The sequence below is a fragment of the Conger conger genome, chromosome 15 (genome assembly GCF_963514075.1).
Source record: "Conger conger chromosome 15, fConCon1.1, whole genome shotgun sequence".
Taxonomy (NCBI): domain Eukaryota; kingdom Metazoa; phylum Chordata; class Actinopteri; order Anguilliformes; family Congridae; genus Conger; species Conger conger.
In genome coordinates, this window is record NC_083774.1 from 7,108,941 (window position 1) to 7,134,978 (window position 26,038).

The window sequence follows — 26,038 nt, forward strand, 5'->3', positions numbered from 1 at the left end:
GAGGGGTACAGATAGAGATGGGATAACAGCACAGAGAGGGGTACAGATAGAGATCACAGTACAGAGAGGGGTACAGATAGAGATCACAGCACAGAGAGGGGTACAGATAGAGATCACAGCCCAGAGAGGGGTACAGATAGAGATCACAGTACAGAGAGGGGTACAGATAGAGATCACAGTACAGAGAGGGGTACAGATAGAGATGGGATCACAGTACAGAGAGGGGTACAGATAGAGATGGGATCACAGCACAGAGAGGGGTACAGATAGAGATGGGATCACAGTACAGAGAGGGGTACAGATAGAGATCACAGTACAGAGAGGGGTACAGATAGAGATCACAGCACAGAGAGGGGTACAGATAGAGATCACAGCCCAGAGAGGGGTACAGATAGAGATCACAGTACAGAGAGGGGTACAGATAGAGATCACAGTACAGAGAGGGGTACAGATAGAGATGGGATCACAGTACAGAGAGGGGTACAGATAGAGATGGGATCACAGCACAGAGAGGGGTACAGATAGAGATGGGATCACAGTACAGAGAGGGGTACAGTTAGAGATCACAGTACAGAGAGGGGTACAGTATATCACAGATGAATGTAAAAAAACAAACGTAATTAACTTGAAAATAATCTGAACAAACTGCACCATAGGAGACCTGACTGGGGTTGTGTGTGTTGTGCGATAATGTGGCACATTAGCCCCTCCCCCCGACCCATGACCTTTTCCGTTGTGCATGCCAAAAGCACAGCCAGAGCATTCCGGTATTCCGTCGGTATTCCGACCAGTGAGCTCAGCAGGAATGTCCGCACAGAAGCAGGGGTGTTGCCGCAGCTCCTAAGGTAATTCCAGGACATCGGGGAGGGGTGGGTGAGCTGTTCTGGGATCAGTGTACACGTGTGTCCTGGCCTGGGAAACCGACAGTACTATCGCACTTCAGCAACTTAGAGTAGGCGCTTTTGGGAAAGGTTTAGCAGGAAATGAAGAGATTAACTCTTCTAGCTACACATGTGACCCAGGACCAGTTTTATCTGGCTGCTGACCGTAGTATCAATAACCGTGGGAGACGGGAGCCTCCCTTGGAGCCGGGGTGGAGGGAACTCAGAGCAGTTTCCCAAAAACCCCACACGCAGAGTGAAACTGCGGTGTGCTGTGCCTCAGCAGAGCCAGGTGTGGAGCTGGGAGCAGGGTGTGTCCAGTGTCTGGGGCCCATGAACCCTCACCCTGCGCCAGCCTGGGGGGGGGACCTGCTCCCCCTGCTGTGGCTGGTTCCTCTCAACCGTTCTGCCTAAGTAAACAGAAAACAGCTCTTTAAAATTACATTATTGGCATTTGGCAGACGCTCTTATCCAGAGCGACGTACAACAAAGTGCATACCCATAACCAGGGGTAAGTGCGCTGAAAGAGGGAAGTACAATTTCAATTGCTACCCATACAACAAAGATAAGGACAAGGGCCTATATATATATTTTTTTTTTAAATCAACAAATAAACAAACAAACAACAAAGCAAAAGTGACCAAACTTAACTATCCAAATACTGCTTACCTAGCCAACTAAAAATACCGAAACACTACGCAAATCACAAGGACAACAAATAAGGTTCACAGGGAGGTAGGGAGGGATGGGGAAGATTAGCTCTTTAAAATTACCATTACATTTATTTAATGACAACATTATCAAATACCAAAATCACGCCTGTGTGTGTGGTGTGTATATATATATTGGATTTAATTTTAAATGGATAAAACTGCCGTTTTTGACTATCGATCCACACTCAATAACCCTTAATGACCCAAAGTGAAAATATGCTTTTAGAATGTATTAAAAATCTAAAACTAATTTATTCTTCAGTTATATAAGTATAAGCCACTGTATATGACAGATTGTGTGTCTATATGAGAGGGGGAGAGCGAATGAGAGAGTGTGTATATTTGACAGAGAGAAAGAGAGAGATAGTGTATATATGAGAGGGAGAAAGAGAGAGCGAGTGAACACACCCTTCAGTGGGAGAGGTGCAGGCTCTCCAGTATGTGACCGAAGGGCCTTTTCCCAGAAGCAGGCAGGAAATAACTCATGTTCGTCCTAAACTCCATCTGGACACTTACACACTCAATCATCCGCTCACTGCTCCAGGGATATGACACGTACCCTTTAATGAACTCCTGACCCGTACTGTATCAGCTTTTTATGTTTCTTTTTTAAGAATGAAGTTTATAATGTTCACTCAGCTTTTAAGGGCTTATAAATACTTGCCCAAATGTCGCTGAAAGTTTCATGAAACAAAAACAAATACCTGAAAAACAAAAGCATATTATACAAAAGTATATTGCTGTAATCCTTCGCATTACATTACATTACATTACATTGACCTTAAATATTCTTTTTCTGTGTTTTAGCAACATCAATTTCAGAATTGTTCAGCTTACCATGCAAATTTATATTAAATATCGCACCAACTGTTCACATTTTTCTGAGGTGAAGAACCTATGCATCTCTTGTGCCCTCTAGCGGTCTAAACACATTTTACACTTCTATACAATTTAGTCATTACACCTTTTTACCTGTGTGGGCGCTGACAAAAACATCTATTTAAAAAAAAAGCTTAAACAAAGTCGAATTGAATAATAATTTTTATTTCGATAACATAACCTTGTTGTATATTTTGTTGTTGCAAGAACTCATTACCGAAATAGTTGCAAAAAAGTACACATTTGGAATTCTGTCTGAATATCAAAAGATAGGAAAGTTACATATTTCGTTATGCCCATGCAAACTATAGAACGAACAAACAACAAACAAACGAAGCGGTCCTAGGTAGCCTAATAGCGTCTGGTTGTTAATATAACAGACGTATATTTGCATGTTCAATTCTTCACATGGTTTGTTTCTGATCACAGGTATAGCCACCTGGGACCTGCGTAAGTGACATGCACGCACAAAGGAGGACGACACCTTCGGACGCACTCCGCCCAGCGCTCACGCATCGCGGTTACACGGTAACTAGGGGAAGGACGCCGGACAACGCATACGGAGAGGGGGGCCTGCGCTGAAACATGGAGCGAAAAGTAGCAAGAGAATTCAGACACAAGGTACGATATTTAGAGCCGATGTTTGGTAGTAATATGTTGACATTTGTTTGCTCTTCGACGGAAGAATGGATCGGTACTGCGCCTCGCTTTCAAAGTTGGAAGACGGGTAGAGATGTACTCTGGACCCGTCCGGTTGTAATGGGGGAAGGACAGATCAGTTGATTCGCTTCGCCGGTGTTATTGAATTGAATAGCGAACAGTTATTATTGCACGATGTGGTCTGGGTATTTGTGTGTTGGAAAATGTGTCTTGGACTAGTGTGCTGTTTGCATTTATGGTGACCAAGAGGAAGCAACACGATGATGCTGGACTATGCTAGCTACTGTAACGGGAAACTATTGAAAAATGTTATTTTCTTATGTTGTACTGAACGGTTTGATAAACAGATACGGAAGTCAGCGAGTACCATATTTCTTAATTACAATATCTATTTAGTTCGCGGATAACTAGCCTATTTGGTTTAGGTAAATTAAATTCCAAGACCGCACCTGTACCTGAGATGACAGTGACGCGAGCAGGCCTAGTTCCCCTTATGTGCGTTCCTGATTGGTTACTGTGGGTACAGGTGCGTAGTACTACAGGAAATTAATAATTCACCTGCACCAATAGGTCTTCTTTTAAAAGCTTTAATTATCTAGACAGTGGCACGGGTATAGTGCATTTCTGTTGATGCAGATACATTTTATTAACTCATTTTCATTTGTTTAAAAGCAATTGGAAAGGAAAAAAACAAGAACCCAAGCTAGTACTTCATTGCAGGCTATTGCGTCTGAGCTTCTTCTCATAATTTGAGTCATCTTGTTTTCCTCTCTGGATTCCGACAATGGGCCTTTCAGACGGAGGATGAATTAGAAACGGTTTTTAGAGATGTGCACCCGGGCGGAATGGTGGGCGGGTTTTGATTTACAGTTGCGTTGAATTGAAACGCCACCAACAGCGATTTAATGGGCATAACAGCAACCATTAGAGGCCACACAATACAGCTCTGTGGGGGCTTTTACATAATGAAGCTTCTTCATCCATGTTCTGTGGTCGTTTGCAAGCTGCGACGCCAAGCGTCTGAGCTGCTCTGGTATGACAGCGCTGACAAAATATAATATAATATAATACAATATAAAATCTAATATATTTTCAATTGGCTGAAAGGCATTTCATTTCTTGATGTATGCAAGGCAGACGTAATTTTGTTGCTGTGTGCACAGACCGCAGGAAATTGACATTTACAGTAATGTGTTTGAGATGTGTGCGGTACGGAAATTGATGTACCTCTGTGCAATTAGTTTGTTTTAGTTTATGTTCTAGCGGGTGTTCGCCCACTCTGTTAACATACATGTCCATAAAAGGACTGGATTCAGTATTATTATATATTTTATTGATTTACTTCTTAATTTTATTTTTAGAATTTCTTCTTTTTTTGGGGGGGGGGGGTTCCCTCCCATTTCATGCCAACCCCTTCTCGCAACTGTGAGGTTATCAACAAACACAACAAACAAACCAATCTGTTTAGGTTTTTTTCCACCCTTATTTTTATACAACTAATTATTTATACGATAATCAGTTGTATTCATCACCAGTCATATAACCTGTAGCTAAATCTAATAACATTACACAGACTTGTTGAAGTTATTAGTGCAGACCGTAACGATTAGACCCAAGAGCTCCCCTACTTTAACTGAGTAGCCATTCTGATGTGTGCTAACATCGCATGGCTAACTTCTCTCTCATAGATTCCCTATGATTCCCTTTATCTGTGCGCGGGGTCAAAGTACCCTCCATTATAATGTTGCCACAGTATATTGCAGCTCTGAGTCAGCTTTGTGAGGCCCACTCACACACTGTGGTTGGTCAGAGTTTATCTCTCGGTATGCTGGTCATAATCTCTTCCTTTATTAGCTGGGAGTACCCAGCATTTCACAAACATTATCTGATACTCACCAGGTTTAGGCGACTATTCTGACAGGTGATTCTGTGCATTTGAAAAAAAGTATACAGAAACATTAATAAACTCTCGCACACTGTATCTTGCAAAACGACATGTAAAGAAATGGCAAATGTTTTAGGAAATGATCGTTCCCTCAGTTTCCAAAATGTTTCTTATTTCATTAAAGGTTGGTTTGCAAGATACTGTGTGTGGGAGTTCAATCTTTTTGTACACTGTCTTTTTACCCTCACATCTGTTACTTATGCCAGTTGCACAAAGCTTATTCTCTTTTTGTGCATTTGAAAAAGGAACAAAGGGTGCTCATTGGCCTACAATCAGTCACATGACAAAACAACCATAGAACAAATCACAAAACAAATCTATGCACATACTTTGAATAGCAGCAAATGTATGAATATAGGCTAATCATGCTTGTGTTGTTATGAAGCTAAAAATGAGCAAAATTAACATTCACATATGAGCAAATCGGAGATATGACATGCTAGTATTGCTGAGTTAGAGACAGCAGTTTCTTTCTTAAAATGTACAATAAATGACAGTGATATTAATACATATGAAATACTTTTAATAATTGCTGAATGACAGCATAATGTTATCATATTCCAAATGGATGTAGGGATAAGTCCACAGAGGAAAAATGCAGTCCATATGTGTTTACACAGTACAGTGCATAAGTATTAGGACATTTCTGTTGTTTTGGCTCTGTACTCCAGCACATTGGATTTGAAATTAAACAACGAAGTGCGGACTTTGATTTGAGTTGATATTTGATTGGTATTTGCATCCATATCTGGTGATCCGTGTAGGAATTACAGTGAGTGCCATAATTCTTTGGACAGTGACGCATTTTTTTGTTATTTCGGTTCTGTACTCTAGCACTTTGACTTTGAAAGGAAACAATGACAATGAGGTTGAAGTACAGACTGTCGGCTTGATTTGACAGTAGTTATCCATATCGGGCGATCCGTGTACAAATGATCCACATCCCTTTTTGCTTGTCCCACCATTTTAGGGGACCAAAAGTATTTGGACGGTCTCCGCTGTTTCTGATAATTCAGTGTGTTCAATCACTTCCTGGAGAGTAAGTAGTTCAGTGTAAAAAAGTATCGACCACAGTAGTTTCATTTCGTCCGGGTAATGGACTTGAATGGGGCAATGTGCTTTTTGGCACCAGAGGCTTAATGAAGTGAAATAGCCCCAGTAAGCGCAGTAGTCTGTGAGCTCCGGGGGGAATGTCCATCCCTGGTTCCCCCCCCCGGTGTGCAGCCAGACTGCGGGTGATGTAAGCGGACACCCGCTGACCCCGCCCCCTCCTGGTCGCCGTGGGGAACGGGAGCGTCTGTGGGCGCGCAGCCCGGCGGAGGTCTCCGGCACAGCGGCACAGCGCTACGCCGCGAGGTCACCGCTTCACCGCTCGCGGCAACGCCGGTAACCGTGGGGATATTCGCGTGTGCGCGTGCCGGTCGTATGAGGGGGAAGTCTTTTATTAACTACTGGCCCAAGCGCTTCCTCAAAACCATCTTGCAGCAGCTCAGCCACAACCAGGTAAGCCAGGTACGCAGGTATGCAGGTGAGCCAGGTACGCAGGTGAGCCAGGTACGCAGGTACGCAGGTGAGCCAGGTACGCAGGTATGCAGGTGAGCCAGGTATGCAGGTGAGCCAGGTACACAGGTACGCAGGTGAGCCAGGTACGCAGCTACGCAGGTGAGCCAGGAACGCAGGTATGCCAGGTGAGCCAGGGGATTCCAGGTGAGCCAGGTAAACCAGGTTAGCCAGGTAAGGGGAAAGCTCACGGGTTCGGTCAGCGTGTACCACTCATCACCCTCCTGCAGTGGCTTTGGGCCTTTTACCTTGGTGAGCCTACTGTGCTTAGTGTGCTTAGTGTGTGTGTGTGTGTGTGTGTGTGTGTGTGTGTGTGTGTGTACACAAGCCAGAGAGAAAGAGTGTTTTGTGTGTGCGCCAGAGAGATGTAGTGTGTGTTTGTCTGTGTGTGTGTGTGAGTGCATGTGTTTGTGTGTGAGTGTGAGTGTGAGTGTTTGTGTGTGTGTGCGTGTGTGTTTTTGTACGTGTGTGAGTGTATGTGTTTGTGTGTGAGTGTGCGTGTGTGTGTTTTTGTATGTGTGTGAGTGTGAGTGTGAGTATATGTGTGTGTGTGTGTGTGTGTGAGTATGAGTGTGTGTGTGTGTGTTTGTGTGTGAGTGTGAGTGTGTGTGCATGTGTGTGTGTGTGTGTGTGTGTGTGTGTGTGTGTGAGTGTGAGTGTGTGTGTGTGTGTGAGTGTGAGTATGAGTGTGTGTGTGTGTGTGTGTGTGTGTGTGTGTATGCGCATTATGAGACCTGGTTGTTGAAACCTCTCTGTATTCCACAGGTAGAGCTGCTGATTGACAATGAGGCAGAGAAGGATTACCTGTACGATGTGTTGCGGATGTACCACCAGTGAGTTCTGCTTTCCCCTGCTCCCTCACCCCTTTCCCCTTATCCCTATCCCTGACCCCAACCCCTAACCCCTATCTCCTAACCCCTACTTCCTAACCCTGAACCCCTATCCCCTAACCCTAAAACCAATCCCCTAACCCAAACCCCTAACCCAAACCCCTAACCCTGTCACATACCTGCCTCGATTCAGCCAAAACACCACACTCTCTCCTTACTCCCAACAGTTGGATTTAAACATCATTTTTGTGTTTTATGATATTATATTCTCAGTTTGATGGAGATGTAAAAAATGTTTTCTATATTGTAAACTTGGCTTGGACCCTTTGCATGTGCTTCCTGTCAACTTTGTCTTTTTTCAGAAATATTTTATCTGACTATTTTATCACAATTGTCATTACACCGGAACTTTTTGGGAGGATATTTCGTCTTTAATTATCTAGGCCTATATATAAAGTCATCACTTTCTCTTAAATCAATTTTAGAAAGTCACCTTTCAACTTTGACCGGAACATTTATACGTTTTTCCGTTCCGTATTATTTTCTCCTCTGTTGTGACGTTACGGTCAAGCGGAGCCTCACACAGCACGCGCTCGGCAGGTCGGCGATAACAGACCGGCGGGAGATACGGTTTCGGCGGCGCGGCGCTCTAATAAAGGCGGCTGAATGACGTGAAATGTACCTGAGGCGCTACTTTCCACCGGAGCTCGGCGGGGAGGCGCGGGATTGTTTCATGCTGCCGCGGTGTCCTGTTCGCCCGCTACCCCAACCCCCCGTCGAAGCCTGCCCGCTATTCACACGCGCTCTCGCTTTTGACACGGGAGTCACGAGTGAAATGACTCCTGTTAATAATTCATGTTGGAGTTCGGCCCGTTCCAAAATTCATAAAGATGCGCGCTGTCTCATGGAGTGATCGACACATTTTCCCCACAAGATCATATTTGTTATTAATACTTAATTCCCTTGAGATACAGTATGTTGATGTATAATGCATGCTATATAGGGTTTGAGATACATCAGTGAACATATCATACTCCAAGCCAGTACATATTAGCATTTTAATATTTGCATATTTTTACATTATTGGCATTTGGCAGAGGCTCTTATCCAGAGCGACGTACAACAAAGTGCATACCCATAACCAGGGCTAAGTGCGCTGAAAGACCCTAGAGAGAAGTACAATTTCAATTGCTACCCGTACAACAAAGATAAGGACCAGGGCCTATATTTGCATTCGTATCATGTGTGGCGTGATTTGAATAGTGCATTGGTGAGAAGAAACGGAACAACCCTGAAGGTGTTTAGTGGCTTTACTTCTGGGAGCCAGGAGGTATCTACTAATCACAGCTGACTTTATTCTCTTTGTTGTTACCAACAATCTCTGTGATTGGTGGAGAGCTCCTCTCTGGTTTCTGATTGAAAAGTGTACATTCCCTAGTTACTGCTTACCCCAGACCATAATCAGGAATAATACGATGGCTACTCCAAGACTTTCTGTATGGCTCTTTCTTTTTGCCCAATTTTCCTTCTGTTTCTCTATAAAACGTCTTTGTGACAGTTCTCTGTAAAAATCATTACATTGAGTAATGTGTGTTTAAGGACCCTACAGCTGCCATGATCTTATTGTGGCCACACTGGGGCTTGAACCACCAACCTTCCGGGTCCCAGTCGGGCACCTTAGCCACTGGGCGTTGTGTTGAGTGGCTCCTCCCTGCCGTAGGTCCATGGACCTGCCGGTGCTGGTGGGGGACCTGAAGCTGGTGATTAACGACCCACCCCGCCTGCCCCTGTTCGACTCCATCCGCCCCCTCATCCCGCTCAAGCACCAGGTGGAGTACGACCAGCTCACGCCCAAACGATCCAGGTGAGCCTCACTGCATTACAGTACATTTATTTATCCAAAGCCACTTACAGTTGATTAGACTAAGCAGGGGATAATCCCCCCTAGGAGCAATGTGGAGTTAAGGACTCAAGGGCCCAACAGCTGTGGTGACAGTGGGGCTCGAGCCGTCCAGGTCAAGCACCTCAATCACTAGGCTATAGGGTGCTTGTGGGTCTATAGGGTGCTCGTGGGTCTATAGGGTGCTCATGGGTCTATAGGGTGCTCATGGGTCTATAGGGTGCTTGTGGGTCTATAGGGTGCTCGTGGGTCTATAGGGTGCTTGTGGGTCTATAGGGTGCTCGTGGGTCTATAGGGTGCTCATGGGGCTATAGGGTGCTCGTGGGTCTATAGGATGCTCTTGGGGCTATAGGGTGCTCGTGGGTCTATAGGGTGCTCATGGGTCTATAGGGTGCTCATGGGTCTATAGGGTACCCGTGGGTCTATAGGGTGCTCATGGGGCTATAGGGTGCTCGTGGGTCTATAGGATGCTCTTGGGGCTATAGGGTGCTCGTGGGTCTATAGGGTGCTCGTGGGTCTATAGGGTGCTCATGGGTCTATAGGGTGCTCATGGGTCTATAGGGTGCCCGTGGGTCTATAGGGTGCTCATGGGTCTATAGGGTCCTTGTGGGTCTATGGGGTCAGGCTAGGGTGGGGGGGAGGGGTGTATTAGCCAGCAATCAAGAACTCTCACTCTCAGAAATCCTTTGGTTTCTCTTCAAAGAGGCACTCTTTTTAGTTCTTTACAATTCTCTATCATAGGTGAAGCCCCTACACAAAGAACCATTTTGTCCAACACTTAAACTGAAGAGGAAAAAGTTATTCTATGGAATCACAGGATTCCTTCTGAAGCCATTTTTTCCGAGTGTGTGGAGAGAGCAGAAGGTGTCATGTCCAGCACACCTGGTTCCCACACATATTCATAAACTGTTAAAGCATTCCTGCAGATTCCTGATAATATTCCATGAAATGTGTTACTAGCTGAAATAGAATCATTGAGCTGATGAGCGGGAGAAGGAGAGAGAGAGAGGGAGGGAGGGATGAGAGAAAAGAGAGGACATGGCCTTGTGTTGACCCTGTCCAGTGTCACTGTGTGAGCCAGGGACAATGCTGTGTACTCAAATCTATGCTCATATCCATGCCCAAAGACACACAGAGGAACCAGGTCTTGCCCCACAGGAGTATAAAGTAGAATAGAATCCACAGCTGATGTTTGTATGAATGAACAACTAGCCCTTTGCATCTCTGAGGATGAGAGCACTCAGTTGAATGAATGAATGAATGAACTAATGAGCAAATAAATGAATGAATGAATGAATGCATGAATGAATGAACAAACAAATGAAAGAATGAATGAATGAATGAATGAATGCAGGAATGAATGAACAAACAAATAAACGAATGCATGAATGAATGAATGAATGACTAGCCCTTTGAATCTCTCCGGCACCCTCTAACTGCAGGAAGCTGAAGGAGGTCCGTCTGGACCGGACCCACCCGGACGGGCTGGGCATCAGCGTGAGGGGGGGTCTGGAGTTCGGCTGCGGCCTCTTCATCTCTCAGATCGTGAAGGACGGACAGGCGGCCAACGTGGGCCTGCAGGTGAGCCCTTCACAGTCATCATCATAATAATGTGTCAGCTCTGGCCTTTATCCGAAGCAACTTACATTTGATTAGACTAAGCAGGGGCCAATCCCCCCTGGAGAAATGGGCCCAACCGATGCACTGATCTTATTTTGGCCACACTGGGGCTTCAGCCACCAGCCTTGCGGGTCCCAGTCTTGTACCTTAGCCACTAGGCTGCAGGCTGCCCATTCACCAGAGGGGGGGGGGGGGGGGGGGGGGGGCTCACCTTGATAATATATTAAATCATTCAATGATGTCTTTGTTTCTTTTGACTCAGTAACAGGACACTGCAGGGATTTGATTGATGTTTGGACATTCATATTAGGGATTAATAAAGCTTTGTGCTTGATAACATTTTAAAGAGTAGCTCATTGGTTCAGATGTGAAGCATGGTGTCAATTAACATTTTGCAATCAGAATTGTTAATAATGTGATATTATACCACTTATAGTACACTGAGTTCTGTTTTAGTCCATTGATATAAGCGATCAGTGCTTCTTGGAAATGCTGGGATTGTTTAACATTTTTGGCACGGCTTTTAGTCGTGACTAATGTCCGTTTGAGGTCAGGCGACTTCACATTGAGTGCTTCTCCAATATTATCCACTAGGGGGGTGTATTGGGCTTCTGGATGTATTTCTGGGTTACATTCATAAAAAAGTAATCAATGGTTCTGGATATTTAATCACCATTTTCTGCGATCATTCACACATCCATCATCTGGTAAACTGTTGGTTTTACTAAGCTGTGTTCATGACATGCCAAATTAAGTTGTGCATTCAGGATAAAACTTGAATTGGTCTCCTGACACCAGAATTGAATGTGCAGATAAAATAAAGTATTCTTCCCTGTGGCCAGAGCGCTGGGTTGCTCGTCATCATGAAGACAGAGAGTCTCTAAAATTACATCCTCAATTTGAGTCAGACCTGCAGCTACCCCACAGTCTCAACGACAAATTTAACGTCAGTGTGAATTATAGACCTGTTTTATAGCAGTCTCAGGCCCACTGACATACACATTTAACGGTGTCTCCGTACCGGTTGTGAGCTCTGCCCTGTATTCATTGAGATAAGTATAACCGTTTAATTCGTTTTACACACTGCTGTATTTGATGGCCGCTTGTGTGTTGACCTTTGACCCCAGGTCGGAGACGAGATCATGCGGATCAACGGTTACTCTATTTCGTCCTGTATCCACGAGGAAGTGATCAGCCTCATCCGCACCAAGAAGACCGTGTCCGTGAAAGTCAGGCGTAAGTTGGCCACCAGGTGGTGCTGCAGAGCCACTGCTGCCGTTTCCACTGCGGTAATCGCGCACTGACGTCCTGTGGATGTGCCATTTCGTCTTGGGCCGTTGCATGAGAACCATTGATTTATGAATCAATTGATTGAGAACCACCTGTTTATGAAGAAATTAACGGCATTTTTATTTCTTGTATTGACAAACTTGCTGTGACATTTATATGTGTATTTGTTTGTTTATTTATTTAAAAAGAGACACAATGCACATTAATACATAATGCAAGTTCTGGGATTAGGTAGAGTAGACTCAGTTCAGAGCATTAACAGATGCCAGACCATTTATTTTATGGTATTTTAGTACGAGGCCTATACCTTATGTTGATCATATATTTATTTATTTTTATAAAATGTATTCATTATAATGTTTTTATTCTCTTATTTTAATACAGATGTTGGAATGATTCCAGCCAAGAGGTAAAGTACTGAAGCGTTTTATGTGTTTGTGTAAAATGGTGGCATTTACCCTCTTTGATTCTGCCATAATTATGGATTACAGCAGGTGAAGCTGTGAATGGTTGGATCACACAATGACAGACGGGGCTCAGAGCCGTTCATATGGCCTTTCCAATAAATTCTTATTGGAATTTCAGCCTTAATGCATGAGCCAGACACCTTTCTTATGTCTGAGAGTTCCCGACATCCATAATGGATGCGCTTGTACACACTGAAGATGTAGCTCTCATTAGCGCTAACGTGCAGGTCTATGACCTTCCTCAGAGCAGCATTATTACAGTCATTAGTGGTCCTGAATGGCAATCGCTGTGTGGCTATGACTGATGGGCTGAATGAGCAGGTGACAGGTGTCAGGGTGTGCTGGTTGAGAGGGGTTTGGGAAGAGTGAGTGAGTGATCGAGTGATCAAGTGACCGAGTGACCGAGTGCGGTATTGTTCTTGCCTGTGATGGAGCCGTTCCGTTGAGGTTGGGTCTCACTGTCATGGCTTGCAGCCCTTTGGACTTCATCTGCCTTATGGCTGATTAAACTCAATGTGGCTAGTTTCAGACCTGCTTGTTCGGATCTGGAAAAGCAAGGTTTCTATTCTAACACACACACAAACACACACACACACTCACACGCTGAACTCAAGTTTAGCAGGCTGAAGATTCTCCACAGGGGAGAGCACTAGTAGCTGAAATGTGTGAGACTGATGTGTGGGCTTGTGCCACATGTTGCCCTCAGTGTAACCTCTCTTCATTGCTTCAGGCTAGGCTGTGTGGTTTTTAATGGTTGTCTAAGATGTGCTCCTGGGCGAAAACACGCGTGTTCACTGTCACGTGTCCTTTCCAGCTCCTCAGAAGATCCCCTCAAGTGGCAGTTTGTGGACCAGTTTGTATCTGAGTCTGGGGTAACACCATTACAACATTAATATAACCTCTCTGCAACATTAATACAATGTGATTTTGTCTGTATTCCCTGCCTTTCTGGCTGAGGCTGAGTCTGAGTCTGTGTGTGTGCTGTTGGGGACGGAACAGGAGAAGAAGACCAGTGTGGCTGGACTGGCCTCCATCGGAGGGAGGGAGATCACGGAGAAGAAGGTGTTTCTCAGCCTGGTGGGAACCAAAGGCATGGGAATCAGGTGAGTGTGTGGAACAGGTACAGGCGTGGGACCAGGTGAGTGTGTGGAACAGGTACAGGTGTGGGACCAGGTGAGTGTGGAACAGGTACAGGTGGGGACCAGGTGAGTGTGGAACAGGTACAGGTGTGGGACCAGGTGAGTGTGTAGAGCAGGTATAGGTGTGGGACCAGGTGAGTGTGTGGAACAGGTACAGGTGTGGGATCAGGTGAGTGTGTGGAACAGGTACAGGTGTGGGATCAGGTGAGTGTGTAGAGCAGGTATAGGTGTGGGACCAGGTGAGTGTGTGGAACAGGTACAGGTGTGGGATCAGGTGAGTGTGGAACAGGTACATGTGTGGGACCAGGTGAGTGTGTAGAACAGGTATAGGTGTGGGATCAGGTGAGTGTGTAGAGCAGGTATAGGTGTGGGATCAGGTGAGTGTAGAACAGGTACAGGTGTGGGCATCAGGTGAGTGTAGAGCAGGAACAGGTGTGGGACCAGGTGAGTGTGGAGCAGGTATAGGTGTGGGACCAGGTGAGTGTAGAACAGGTACAGGTGTGGGATCAGGTGAGTGTGTAGAACAGGTGTAAAACAGTACCACTATGCTCTAAAACTTCAGCTAATCAGCATGTCATTTCTCAGCATCTCGAGCGGCCCGACTCAGAAACCTGGGATCTACATCAGCAACGTGAAGCCTGGCTCTCTATCTGCTGAGGTGGGGCTGGAGGTGAGCTCCACGGCCCTGAACACAGCCAGACTCATCCCATGAGATTTACATCCTATTTAAGCTAGTCTGTCAAACACACTCAGACTTATACCATGGGATTTATATTGTCCTGTATTTAAGCTATAGGCTGTCAAACACACTCAGACTTATACCATGGGATTTTTATTGTCCTGTATTTAAGCTATAGGCTGTTAAACACACTCAGACTTATACCATGGGATTTATATTGTCCTGTATTTAAGCTATAGGCTGTCAAACACACTCAGACTTATACCATGGGATTTATATTGTCCTGTATTTAAGCTATAGGCTGTCAAACACACTCAGACTTATACCATGGGATTTATATTGTCCTGTATTTAAGCTATAGGCTGTCAAACACACTCAGACTTATACCATGGGATTTATATTGTCCTGTATTTAAGCTATAGGCTGTCAAACACACTCAGACTTATACCATGGGATTTATATTGTCCTGTATTTAAGCTATAGGCTGTCAAACACACTCAGACTTATACCATGGGATTTATATTGTCCTGTATTTAAGCTATAGGCTGTCAAACACACTCAGACTTATACCATGGGATTTATATTGTCCTGTATTTAAGCTATAGGCTGTTAAACACACTCAGAATTATACCATGGTATTTATATTGTCCTGTATTTGGTAAATGGTCTGCATTTCTATATATTTATATAGCACTTATATAGCTTTACAATTCATGCCTCTCTTTCACCCAATCACACACACACACACACACACACCAATGGTGATAGGCTGCCATGCGAGGTACCAATCAGCTCGTCAGGAGCACCCAGGGTGGGAGATCAAACCGGCAACCTTCCAACTGCCAGACGACCCCTCTTACCTCTGCCGCTAATGTCCCACCCTTTAGGTTAAAGCTATAGGCTGTCAAACACATTGACATTTACGTCATGAGATTTACATGCATGTTGTATTGGTCTTACCAGCTGTCAAAGGGATACTGTATACCATGGGATTTATGTTGTATTTAAGGTACAGTCTGTCAAACACATTGACATTTATACCATTAGACTTTTGTTATTTGTGATCTGCAGGTCAACACGTTCAGATTCATCACATGAAATACATTTTTGGTATATTGATTATGTGACACTTATTTGGAATAGTGATCCCTTAACACCAGTTGCTAAAAAATGAACAGCATAAAGTAATGCGAAAAATGACATAAAATATTTTTTATTTCTTATTATTGACTCATACAGAGGCCAAAAATATCATACTAACCTCTCACATGGACATGATAATTACTGAAGAGAAATCAAAGTAACAGAACGTGCGTGTGCGTGTGTTTGTGTGCGTGTGTGTTTCTTTTTTTCTGTGTGTGTGTGTGTGTGTGTGTGTGTGTGTGTGTTTGTTTGTCGAAGATGGGCGATCAAATCGTTGAGGTGAACGGGGTGGATTTCACTGCCATGGATCATAAGGAGGTATGGAATATCACTGTCCTGCAGCCACTGGTCAAAAACGAAATAAAAGAAATTACATTCTCCAATGCCCCCATGGCTAAAGTCACTGGAAACACGGTCACACATTGCCCTGTCTGACAGCTCCTAACGCTGGACTCGTGTGAAACGCCTGTTAGCTGTGACTCTGTGTGAAACGCTGTGACTCCTACTGCTTCTGTCTCGTAGGCTGTGAGGGTCCTGAAGAGCACCAAGAGTCTGACCATCACTGTGCTGACAGGAGCTGTGAGTACTGAGGCCTCTATTCACACACACACACACACACACACACTCACACACTCACACACTCACACACAACACACAACACACAACACACACCCACACCCAACACACACACACATACCCCCAACACACACACTGGCCCCCAATACGCACACATACCCCCAACACACACACTGGCCCCCAATATGCACACACACACCCAACACACACACACACCCACAACGCACACAGCCCCCCAACACACACACAATCTCAACGCACACAGCCCCCCAACACACACACACCCTCAACGCACACAGACCCCAACGCCCATAGACCCCCAATGCACACACACACCCAACGCACACACACACAAACACCCAATACACACAGACCCCCAACACACACACACCCTCAATGCACACAGACCCCAACGCCCATAGATTCTCAACACACACACACACCCAACGCACACAGACCCCAACACACACACACACACCCAACGCACACAGACCCCAACACACACACACCCTCAACACACACAGGTCCCCAACACACATAGACCTCCCAACACATACAGACCCCCATCACAGAGACACACAGACCCCCAACACATACAGGCCCCCCAACACACAGATTGTGCCGTTCTGCAATCTTTCTCGCACCGCGCTGTTCTGCCATCTACTGTGATCCATGTGAGCGTGATTTATTGATGTGATCCATTTACTCCTGAAGCATTTACGCTTTTCAGAAGCATCATTGTTGTCGTGACAAATATGTCCCAGGTGACGTTTGCCTCCTCTGCCAAGCCTTTTTCCCACTGTTTTCCCAGGAGACGCAGGATTGTGGTTTAATTCAGAGAAGGTTTACAATCGATTTTTCAGGAGTCGTGGCTGTTTTACAAATGAGTGGCCTGTCTCAAAGACTGGCCTAGTTTTGAATAATGGATAACAGTGCATTGCATTTATCAAGAGCCTCTCATCTCATAATGTCAGTGTGCTCTACTGGGAAGGAGGAAACTTACTTCAGCCACGTACAATCTGCATCGCCCACCTGGGGGCCATTTTGTGCCGGAATGCTCTCCACATACGAGCTGAGTTGGGGATGGAGGGAGGTATCGAACCAGATAGACTGGGGGATGATTAGGTGTCGGGCAGAGAGAGCCAGCCAGGTTTTAGGGTGTTTTTTCAGGACACCAGAGAAACCTCCTGCCGTTTGCGCTAAGCACTGCGGGTTCTTTCATGGCCACCGTTGAATTAAATTTAAGCTTAACTGACAAAGGTCAAAGCTCATTAATAACATGTCCGTGAATTGTGGGAGTTAGCTTACGCAAACACGGGGAGAACATATTGGCACCTTGGGCACTAGGCTATAGGCACCTTGGGCACTAGGCTATAGGCACCTTAGCCACTCGGCTATAGGTATCATAGCCACTAGGCTATAGGCACCTTACGCACCTTAGGCACCAGGCTAAAGTTACCTTAGTCACTTGGCTATAGGCACTAGGCTATAGGCATCTCAGTCGCTAGGCTTCAGGCACCTTAGTCACTAGGCTATAGGCACGAGGCTATAGGCACTAGGCTGTAGGCACCTTAGCCACTAGGCTATAGTTACCTTAGCCACGAGGCTATAGGCATCGTAGCCACTAGGCTATAGGTGCCTTAGGTGCCAGGCTATAGGCACCATAGCCGGTAGGCTACAGGCCTGGCGTGGCGTGTCTGACTCCTGGCCCCCCCAGGGCAGGGAGCTGTTCATGACGGCCGAGGAGCGTCTGGCCCTGGAGGCTCGGCGGGAGCTGGACCGCCAGGAGCTGATGAACCAGAAGAGGGTGGCGCTGGAGACCAACAAGATCGTCAAAGAGCAGCAGGAGAAGGAGAGACAGTCAGTATCCCAGCATGCACTGCACCACTGTATGAGGGAGGGAGAGTGAGAGAGAGTGAGAGATAAGTGAGAGAGATGGAGGGTGGGCGGGAGGGGAGGATTTACCTGTTTTGATTATTTTGTCATTATTATTCTTATTATCTTTTTTAATGCATTTTTATACAATATGTGTATCATAAAATCATGGAGTAGTTAAATGTCATATTCAAAATTAAATTTTGTATAAATTCTGGAAATACTTCTCCAGTTGCCAATAAAGCTTTATTGAATGGAGAGACATGGATGTTAGAGTCGAGCAGGAATATGTAATATCGTAATATAATAATAATAGGATGAGACAGTCAGAGGAAGGTTAAGGGAATCTCTGGCTGCTTACAGCTGATTGGTCTTCGGCTGCCCTTCTCTAGAGAGGGTGTGCAGTGTAATGTGATGAGAAATGAGCTTTTACTGTGCTAAATTACCGTTCATTATGCTGTCGACTGCTGTGCTGCTCACACGTTGACTGTTTCAGCAGGGCAAGTAACTGCAGATTAAAAATGAAGCATTTTTCTGTTCGAGTGGGAGATGTGTGTGCGTGAGAGGAGAGAGAGGAGGGGGAGAAGAGAGAAGAGAAAGAGGAGGGGGAGAGGGAAAGGGAAGGGGAGAGAGAGCCTGTGATACTTGACTTTTAGGTAACCATTATCTCTGAAAATAATTCCATGGAGCTTAAAATGAAAGAGAAGATGGTTATCTGTGGCGGAAAAAAGCTACATAGCATCAGGCAGACAGGCAGACAGACAGACAGACAGACAGGCAGGCAGACAGACAGGCAGGCAGGCAGACAGACAGGCAGGCAGACAGACAGGCAGGCAGGCAGACAGACAGGCAGGCAGACAGACAGGCAGGCAGACTTGTTGAAATTGAACTTCCACGGAGACAGGTTTTCTCCACTCTCCTCAAACAGGACGCTCGGTCACAGAGTCTGGCTCGGTCACCAGCATCCGATAACGGGAGCAAACATTTTAAAAGCTTTTTTGTCCTTAATGGTCTTAAATACGATACGCAGCATATGCTGTTTGTGTTTATGGGCCCTCAGCGTCCTGTGTTTCTCATGAAGCCTGCCGTACAGACAGAGGGAAAGGCTCGCCACCTTTATGATAAACCATCTGTCCCAGGTTTCCTGCCAGTTTAATATCACAACTATGTAATCCCGCAGAAAACTAATTACTTTCATGATTTTGTGACATAATACAGGGGTCTTGGTTGACCAAAAACATGTTGCAATGGCAGTGCTTTCAAAAATATATCTGTAGATACACTCACCGAGCACTTTATTAGGAATATTTTTACTTTATTACACCTATTTATTAATGTGATTATCTAATCAGCCAATTGTGTGGCAGCAGTGCAATGTAGATGTGTTTCAGGAGCTTCAGTTAATGTTCACATCAACCATCAGAATGGGGAAAAATGTGATGTAAGTGGCTTTGACCGTGGAATGATTGTTGGTGGCAGGCAGGGTGGTTTGAGTATCTCAGAAACTGCTGATCTCCTGGGATTTTAACGCACATCAGTCTCTATAGAGTTTGCAAAGAATGGTGCAAAAAACAAAAAGAAAACCAGTGAGCAGCAGTTCTGCAGACAGAAATGCCTTCTTAATGAGAGACGTCAGAGGAGAATGTCCAGACTGTCAAAGCTGACAGCAAGATAACAGTAACGCAAATACAACTGTGGTACGCAGAAGAGCATCTCTGAACACACAACAACTGTAATTGGATAGGCCACAGCAGTAGAAAATAAGTCTAATAAAGAACTAATAAATTGCTCGGTGAGTGTATATGAGTAGAAAGCTGCGATTGGTGTGGGTGAGAGAGAGAGTGCACTGCATCTCTTGAGTGACGTACAGATCACAGACCACATTACTCAAGGGATGACCGATTGACTGTCCTCACGCGAACCGCTAACTGTGCTAATTTATGCCAGAGTGGCGCTCGCGCTGCGCTAACCGCTAACCGCGCTAATTTATGCCGGAGTGGCGCTTGCGCTAACCGCTAACCGGGCTAATTCACGCCGCACTGGTGCTGAAGTTGGCAGCTCTGAGGCAATGTTTCTCGCTCGCAGGAGGAAGGTGGAGATTTCTCAGAGGACTGCCGAGGAGGACGAGCGCTACCGGAGGGAGATGGAGAAGTGCGTTTTATCGCTTTTATCACTTTTATCACTTTTAAAGCTGTGCATTGGCGCGGCCCAGAAACCTGCTTCACCTGCACAAGAGAAGCCACACACAAGCTGCTCTGCTTCCTGGAATCTCTCAGGCTTTAAAATCAAAGCAATACGTTGAGTCACAGTTTAGACAGAGGTGCGGAGGAGATCCCACTTCCCCATCCTTACTTCGCCACATTCACCTGTCAGAGGGCTAGCCCGCATCTTACCATGTTCACATACAGCTAGCCCAATGCTACAGCTTCACCTGTCAGAGGGCTAGGCCGCATCTCACCATGTTCACACACAGCTAGCCCAATGCTGCAGCTTCACCTGATTCACATACCGAAGAAGTTTATTTATACAGGAAGTTCATTCTGTGAGTTTAGACTGGCTCTGCCCCAGGCAGACTGTTTCTTTTAATCACATCTTGTTTAAAGTAGCTTTATGGCTTCAGACAGAAATAGATTTTTTTTTAGTTAGTTGGAGAAACAAAGCAGCACCTGGTCTGCACTCCCAAATTCACAGAGGCAGCTGTAGGGGAGAAATGGGCCTGGTCCGATGAGTACAGGTCCGAAATAAAATTCCCAGTGAGGAGAACATAAAATCCCAGAACATTGTCAGGGAGGAGAACATAAAATTCCAGAACATTCTCAGGGAGGAGAACATAAAATTCCAGAACATTCTCAGGGAGGAGAGCATAACGTTCCGGAAAAAACCTTTGTCTGCAGGATCGAGGCGGCAGAGCGGAAACACAACCGAGAGTGGGAGGAGGACTGGGGGGGCAGAGACTCGCCCAAGAGCCCCTCCCCCATCCCACCCCCCGTCAGAGCAGAGAGTCCCCCCCCTTCGCCGCCTAAGTCCAAGAGCTCAGGTAACAGAGCCCCCCCCGACACCCCCCAAATCCCAGAGCTGAGTTAACACATAGACCCGCCTGATATCCCCCCAAAACCCCACAGCTCAGGTAATGTAGAGACCTGCAATATTCCCAAAATCCCAGTCCCAGTAATACAAGAGACCCCAGAAAAGGATCTGTATAATCCTTTCTGAATCAGTCAGACCACGTGAGTTCCAAACACATCTCTGATCAACACCAAAGCCTGGACTACATTTCTCCTTAACACTGATTCGTAATGAAGTGCGGGTGTTTTCGAGTTTTCCTTCGAGTGCTTTTGCTAGTGTTTATTTCATAAGCACAGTTTGCCCAATCCCACAGTTGCACATTGAGCGTGCGAGGAAAAAAAACCCGTTACCAAACCATTTCACAGGAAAATAAATGAGTGAAGGGCCATGGTGGAATCCAGGCCTGCCAGCTGCCCTGTGGTTCGCTCCTTCAGGGTAATGCTGTGCTTCTTTGGTAGAGGTCCCTTTGGGGAAGATTTCACAACATGGATAACACCCACCAATCTCATCTCTGTGTGTGCTCTGTGTGTGCTCCGTGTGTGCTCCGTGTGTGCTCTGTGTGTGCTCTGTGTGTGCTCCGTGTGTGCTCCGTGTGTGCTCTCCGTACGCTGTTCGTGTTCTCTGCGTGTTCTCTCCGTGTTCTCTGCGTGTGCTCTCCGTGTGCTCTCCGTATGCTCTCCATGTGCTCTCTGTGTGTTCTCTCTGTGTGCTCTGTGTGTGCCCTGTGTGCTCTGCGTGTGCTTTGTGTGTTCTCTCTGTGTGCTCTCTGTGTGCTCTGTGTGTGCTCTGTGTGCTGTGCCACGTCTTCTACAGACAGCGCAGGGCCTGCCTGGCAGTCAGCGATGGTGGAGGAGGAAGAGGAGGAGGAGGAGGAAGAGGAAGGGGAAGTGAGTCCACTCTGCACAGAGTGGCAGGTGTTAGGCCAAACCTAGCTTTATTCTGACAACCGAAAAGTGTTCCCACCTCATACTTCAATCAATCAATCAATCAATCGGTCAGTACTGAGAACAGTAGTACAGTGAGTCCTGAAATTACATAGTCCTGACAACAGGCCATTCAGCCCACATAGGCTCCTTGTTACTCATAGACAGTATTAGAGTGTCCAGCAGTGAGTCAGCTGCAAATGTCTCTACCTCTTCTGCCAGACATGGCAAACTGTTCCACGGACAACTGTAGAAAATGCTTCCTGGTATTCAAACACAATATTTTGTCTCCTTTTGCCAAGTCCAAGGATTAAGCAGGCTCTTAAAATGGCTCAGATTAAGGGCCAATTTCACAGACACAGATTAAGATTATTCCTGGACTAAGCAGAGTTTTGTGTGGATAATCTCCATTCACTATTAAATGTGACCTCCGGCTGGGTTTAATCTGTGTCTGTGTAACTGGCACTTCTGTGAGGGTCTTAATTCTCTCCTCGTAACTCCTACCTTTCCTAAAAGGTAGAGCGGGAACCAATTGATTTGCCTTCTTGTTTATTTTTTTTTATTTTCGAGTCACACCAATTACAAACAAGGCCATTTTCTAGACCGGATAAAAAGTAATAAACCCTCAACTGTGGGTGTTTGGAGTACTGAAAATATTGAAAAACAGGACTCAACAGCTCCATTAAATACAAACATATTGGTTGACTCAGAAATATGGCTTCAAATTTCATTCAGTACGACTGCTTACCTTTTTACTCACTCCCCTTTGGTTTGCTGTTCGTTTGGCTTTTTCGGTTGGTGTGTTTGTTGTTGTTGTTGTTGTTGTTGTTGTTGTTCCTGTTTATACAAAGTCATTACCAGCAGAGCAGGTAGGCCAGAGTGACGTCCTGAGTGTGGTTCCTCACCGTCCATCGCCCGGTGTTTTATCTGCCATGTGACACGGTGATGTGTTGTGTCTCCGTAGCGTTTGGCTGGTTTTACAGATATGAAGGGAAGCTGCCTACTCTGAGAAAGGTACAGAGCGTGTGTGTGGTCTGAGTGTGTGGTCTGTTTATCGGCATGCTGTGGTGCTCATGGCTGTGTTTACTCCTGAAACAAACTTTAAAAGTCCTTCCTTCCGACTCTTCCTAAGCAAACTTTTGAAAACCATTGAGTCACTTTCCCTTTAGAGAAACAACCTTTGCAAAAAAAAGAAAAAATATGTCAGTATTTTTGTCTTATATTCAGCCTTAAAAGGAATTCTTAATTCTGTAATTATTTAACTAAATAAAACAAAAACATTGCAATGAGGTGATATATATGTGCCAAAGGAGTAAAGAAAAAGGCAGAAAGTAACTTAACATGAGCTAATATTTTCAACTTGTGAGAAGAAAAACGATTTAAGATACAAGGCTAAAACTCTTGTTGAGACGCAATGTTTTGTAGTGAACTCTTGTCACCTTCTGGAGCAAACTGAAAATATCTCAGACTTTCCTTTAAAAAACCTCTCAGTCAGAATCTCTTTCCTGAAACAAACTTTAAAAACCTCTCAGTCCGAATCTCTTTCCTGAAACAAACCTTAAAAACCTCTCAGTCATAATCTCTTTCTGAGACTAGCTTTTAAACTGCCCTCAGTCTGACTCTGTTCTGAAACACACTTTAAAAGCCTCTCTGTCAGAATCTCTCTTCTGAAATAAACTTTAAAAAACTTCTCAGTCGGAATCTCTTCTCTGAAACGTCCTTCCTCTGTGAGTCTCACTCTTTAGCCCCTCTGCTGCAGGCTGGGACCTGGATTCAGTAAACGCCATGAATTTAACTTCAATAAATGCAAGCAGTGGTGTTCTTTTTCTTCCCAAACACAACTGTGAATCTGGCCCAACTGTGTTTTGGAAGAAATATCATGACAGAATTTATTTGAGTCAAAATGAAGGACAAATGTTGACTGAATCCAGACGAGTGTCTCAGATCTGGTTGACGTGATGCTGTGCGCGTGGATGTTACACCTAGACCTCTTTGGCGCGGTGAGAGTGTGCGGTTTTAAAAACGGCGGACGTTTCGCTAACACGCCGTCAGAAAGGGAAGGGGAAGAAGAGCAAGAAGAAGATGTCGAAGACGGACACCCTGCAGGAGCAGAGGAAGAACAAGAAGGAGATGGAGTTCGAGCTGAAGCTCGCCCGGGAGAAGGAGGAGATGTACGAACGGGAGAAGCAGCTGAAGATCAACAGGCTGGTGCAGGAGGTACGCTCCGCGGGGTTACGGTGTGTCCTCCCTGTTTGGCGCTAGGGGTAGTATGGCCCAAACGTTTTTAATTGAGCGCCCTGTTTGCTGCAAGAGGTATGCCTCAGGTTTTTATTAAGTGTCCAATGTTGTGCAAGGAGTACGCCCCATAAGGGTTTTATTGAGTGCCCTGCTTGGTGCTAGGAATATGCCCTATGATTATTTTATCAAGGGCCCTGTTTGGTGCCCCTAACCCCTAACCCCAAAACTGTCCCCATAAATACATCTCTTTAGCGTTCTATCAGTTGTTCCTCATCCGGACTGTTTGAATCCGGTCACCTGTGTCTCTGATTGGCTCGGCTGCTTGGCTGGGTGCGTGTGATGATGTCGGCGGCCGGTCATGTGACCCAGGTGTCGGAGACGGAGCGGGAGGATCTGGAGGAGTCGGAGAAGGTGCAGCACTGGGTGGAGCGACTCTGTCAGACCCGCCTGGAACAGATCTCCTGTGTGGAGAACGATGACACGCCCGAGGTACCCATTCTTAAAGGAGCATGTTCCCTCTGTCTGTGGGCCCCGCTCTTAAGGGGGCATGCTCCCTCTGTCTTCTCTGAGGTACCAGCTCTTAAAGGGGCAAGCTCCCTCTGTCTTCTCTGAGGTACCCGTGGGCCCAGCTCTTAAAGGAACATGCTCCCTCTGTGTTCTGTGTGGTACCCGTCGGCATGCTCCCTCTGTCTTCTTTGAGGTACCCGTGGGCCCCGCTCTGAAAAGGGCATGCTCCCTCCGTCTTCTGTGAGGTACCCATGGGCCACACTCTTAAAGGGGCATGCTCCCTCTGTCTTCTCTGAGGTACCTGTGGGCCCCGCTCTTAAAGGGGCATGCTCCCTCTGTCTTCTCTGAGGTACCCGTGGGCCCCACTCTTAAAGGGGCATGCTCCCTCTGTCCTCTTGCGTGGGTTCATCATATTGGAACGTGCTGTACGTGTGTTGCTACCTCTCAGTAGCAAGTGATGTGCAATTGAGGCATCGAGTGTGCTCTCTCATGTACCATCTTCGGGCGTGTCGCTTTAGATGGGGCCGCCACCGAGAGCGCCCCCTTCTGGCCCCACGGTGCGGCGCTTCCCTGGGGGGCTGCAGCTGGCCACCACCGACCTGGACGACATCAACCTGGACAACGTGGACCCCAGCCTGAGGCAGCCCAAACGGCTGGCCCCCACGCCCCCCACGGGCCGGCACAACCAGCCCCCACCGCCCCTGCCCCCGCCCCCGCCGTCCCCCCGCCTCAACCGCGCCCCCTCCTCCCCCCCACTTCCCAGAATGCACCACGTCTCGAACGCACGCGGGAGAGCCCCGCCCCCTCCCCACTCCCCCTCCTCTCGACACCCCCCCTCCCACTCGTCCTGGTCCCCGCCCCCCCTACGGCACCCCCCTCCCCCTCCGCCCCCACCCCCTCCTCCACCTCCACCCCCTCCCCCTCCTGCTCAGCACGGGGGCTACAGACCCCCCAAAAACGGGTTTGGGACGGCTGGACACCGTCGCCCCCCTAGCTCCGGGGACCTCAGTAGCTACAGGCCCAGAGGAGGGGGCACCGTGAGAGGGGGGGGCTACCACACCATCAGCCCCAGCGAGCAGTCCTACCCCTCCAGTCCCCAGGTAGCAGCAGTGCTTCGCGCTTCTTCTGAAGCAGGGGCATGGCTGGC

General features: G+C 46.4%; 2 protein-coding genes across 3 annotated transcripts in view; both read left to right on the forward strand.

Annotated features, from left to right (window-relative positions):
- Positions 1-2,909: 2,909 nt before the first annotated feature.
- Positions 2,910-26,038, forward strand: part of ush1c (Usher syndrome 1C) — a 35,484-nt gene continuing 12,355 nt past the window's right edge. Inside the window, exons 1-15 of one of the 2 annotated variants that reach the window (XM_061222863.1) lie at positions 2,910-3,094; positions 7,404-7,471; positions 9,189-9,332; positions 10,811-10,949; positions 12,116-12,224; positions 12,663-12,687; positions 13,560-13,617; positions 13,745-13,848; positions 14,470-14,554; positions 15,965-16,024; positions 16,229-16,285; positions 18,000-18,142; positions 20,243-20,308; positions 21,052-21,194; positions 22,037-22,110. In XM_061222863.1, coding sequence (XP_061078847.1) covers positions 3,059-3,094; positions 7,404-7,471; positions 9,189-9,332; positions 10,811-10,949; positions 12,116-12,224; positions 12,663-12,687; positions 13,560-13,617; positions 13,745-13,848; positions 14,470-14,554; positions 15,965-16,024; positions 16,229-16,285; positions 18,000-18,142; positions 20,243-20,308; positions 21,052-21,194; positions 22,037-22,110 — 1,311 coding nt within the window. In that variant the 5' untranslated portion in view covers positions 2,910-3,058. The remainder of the gene's footprint in view (positions 3,095-7,403; positions 7,472-9,188; positions 9,333-10,810; positions 10,950-12,115; positions 12,225-12,662; positions 12,688-13,559; positions 13,618-13,744; positions 13,849-14,469; positions 14,555-15,964; positions 16,025-16,228; positions 16,286-17,999; positions 18,143-20,242; positions 20,309-21,051; positions 21,195-22,036; positions 22,111-26,038) is intronic. The other variant, XM_061222862.1, reaches the window with a different exon arrangement.
- LOC133112150 (harmonin-like) lies at positions 22,803-25,197 on the forward strand. The gene is made up of 3 exons (XM_061222864.1): positions 22,803-23,160; positions 24,199-24,363; positions 24,754-25,197. The coding sequence occupies exons 1-3, from the start codon at positions 23,092-23,094 to the stop codon at positions 24,994-24,996; spliced, it is 477 nt and encodes a 158-aa protein (XP_061078848.1). The 5' UTR covers positions 22,803-23,091; the 3' UTR covers positions 24,997-25,197.

Coding starts and splice junctions, on each gene's coding strand:
- LOC133112150 (XM_061222864.1), top strand. CDS start 23,092: ATGTGTTGTGTCTCCGTAGCGTTTGGCTGGTTTTACAGATATGAAGGG. Junction 23,161..24,198: donor AGCTGCCTACTCTGAGAAAG/GTACAGAGCGTG, acceptor ACACGCCGTCAG/AAAGGGAAGGGGAAGAAGAG. Junction 24,364..24,753: donor TCAACAGGCTGGTGCAGGAG/GTACGCTCCGCG, acceptor CATGTGACCCAG/GTGTCGGAGACGGAGCGGGA.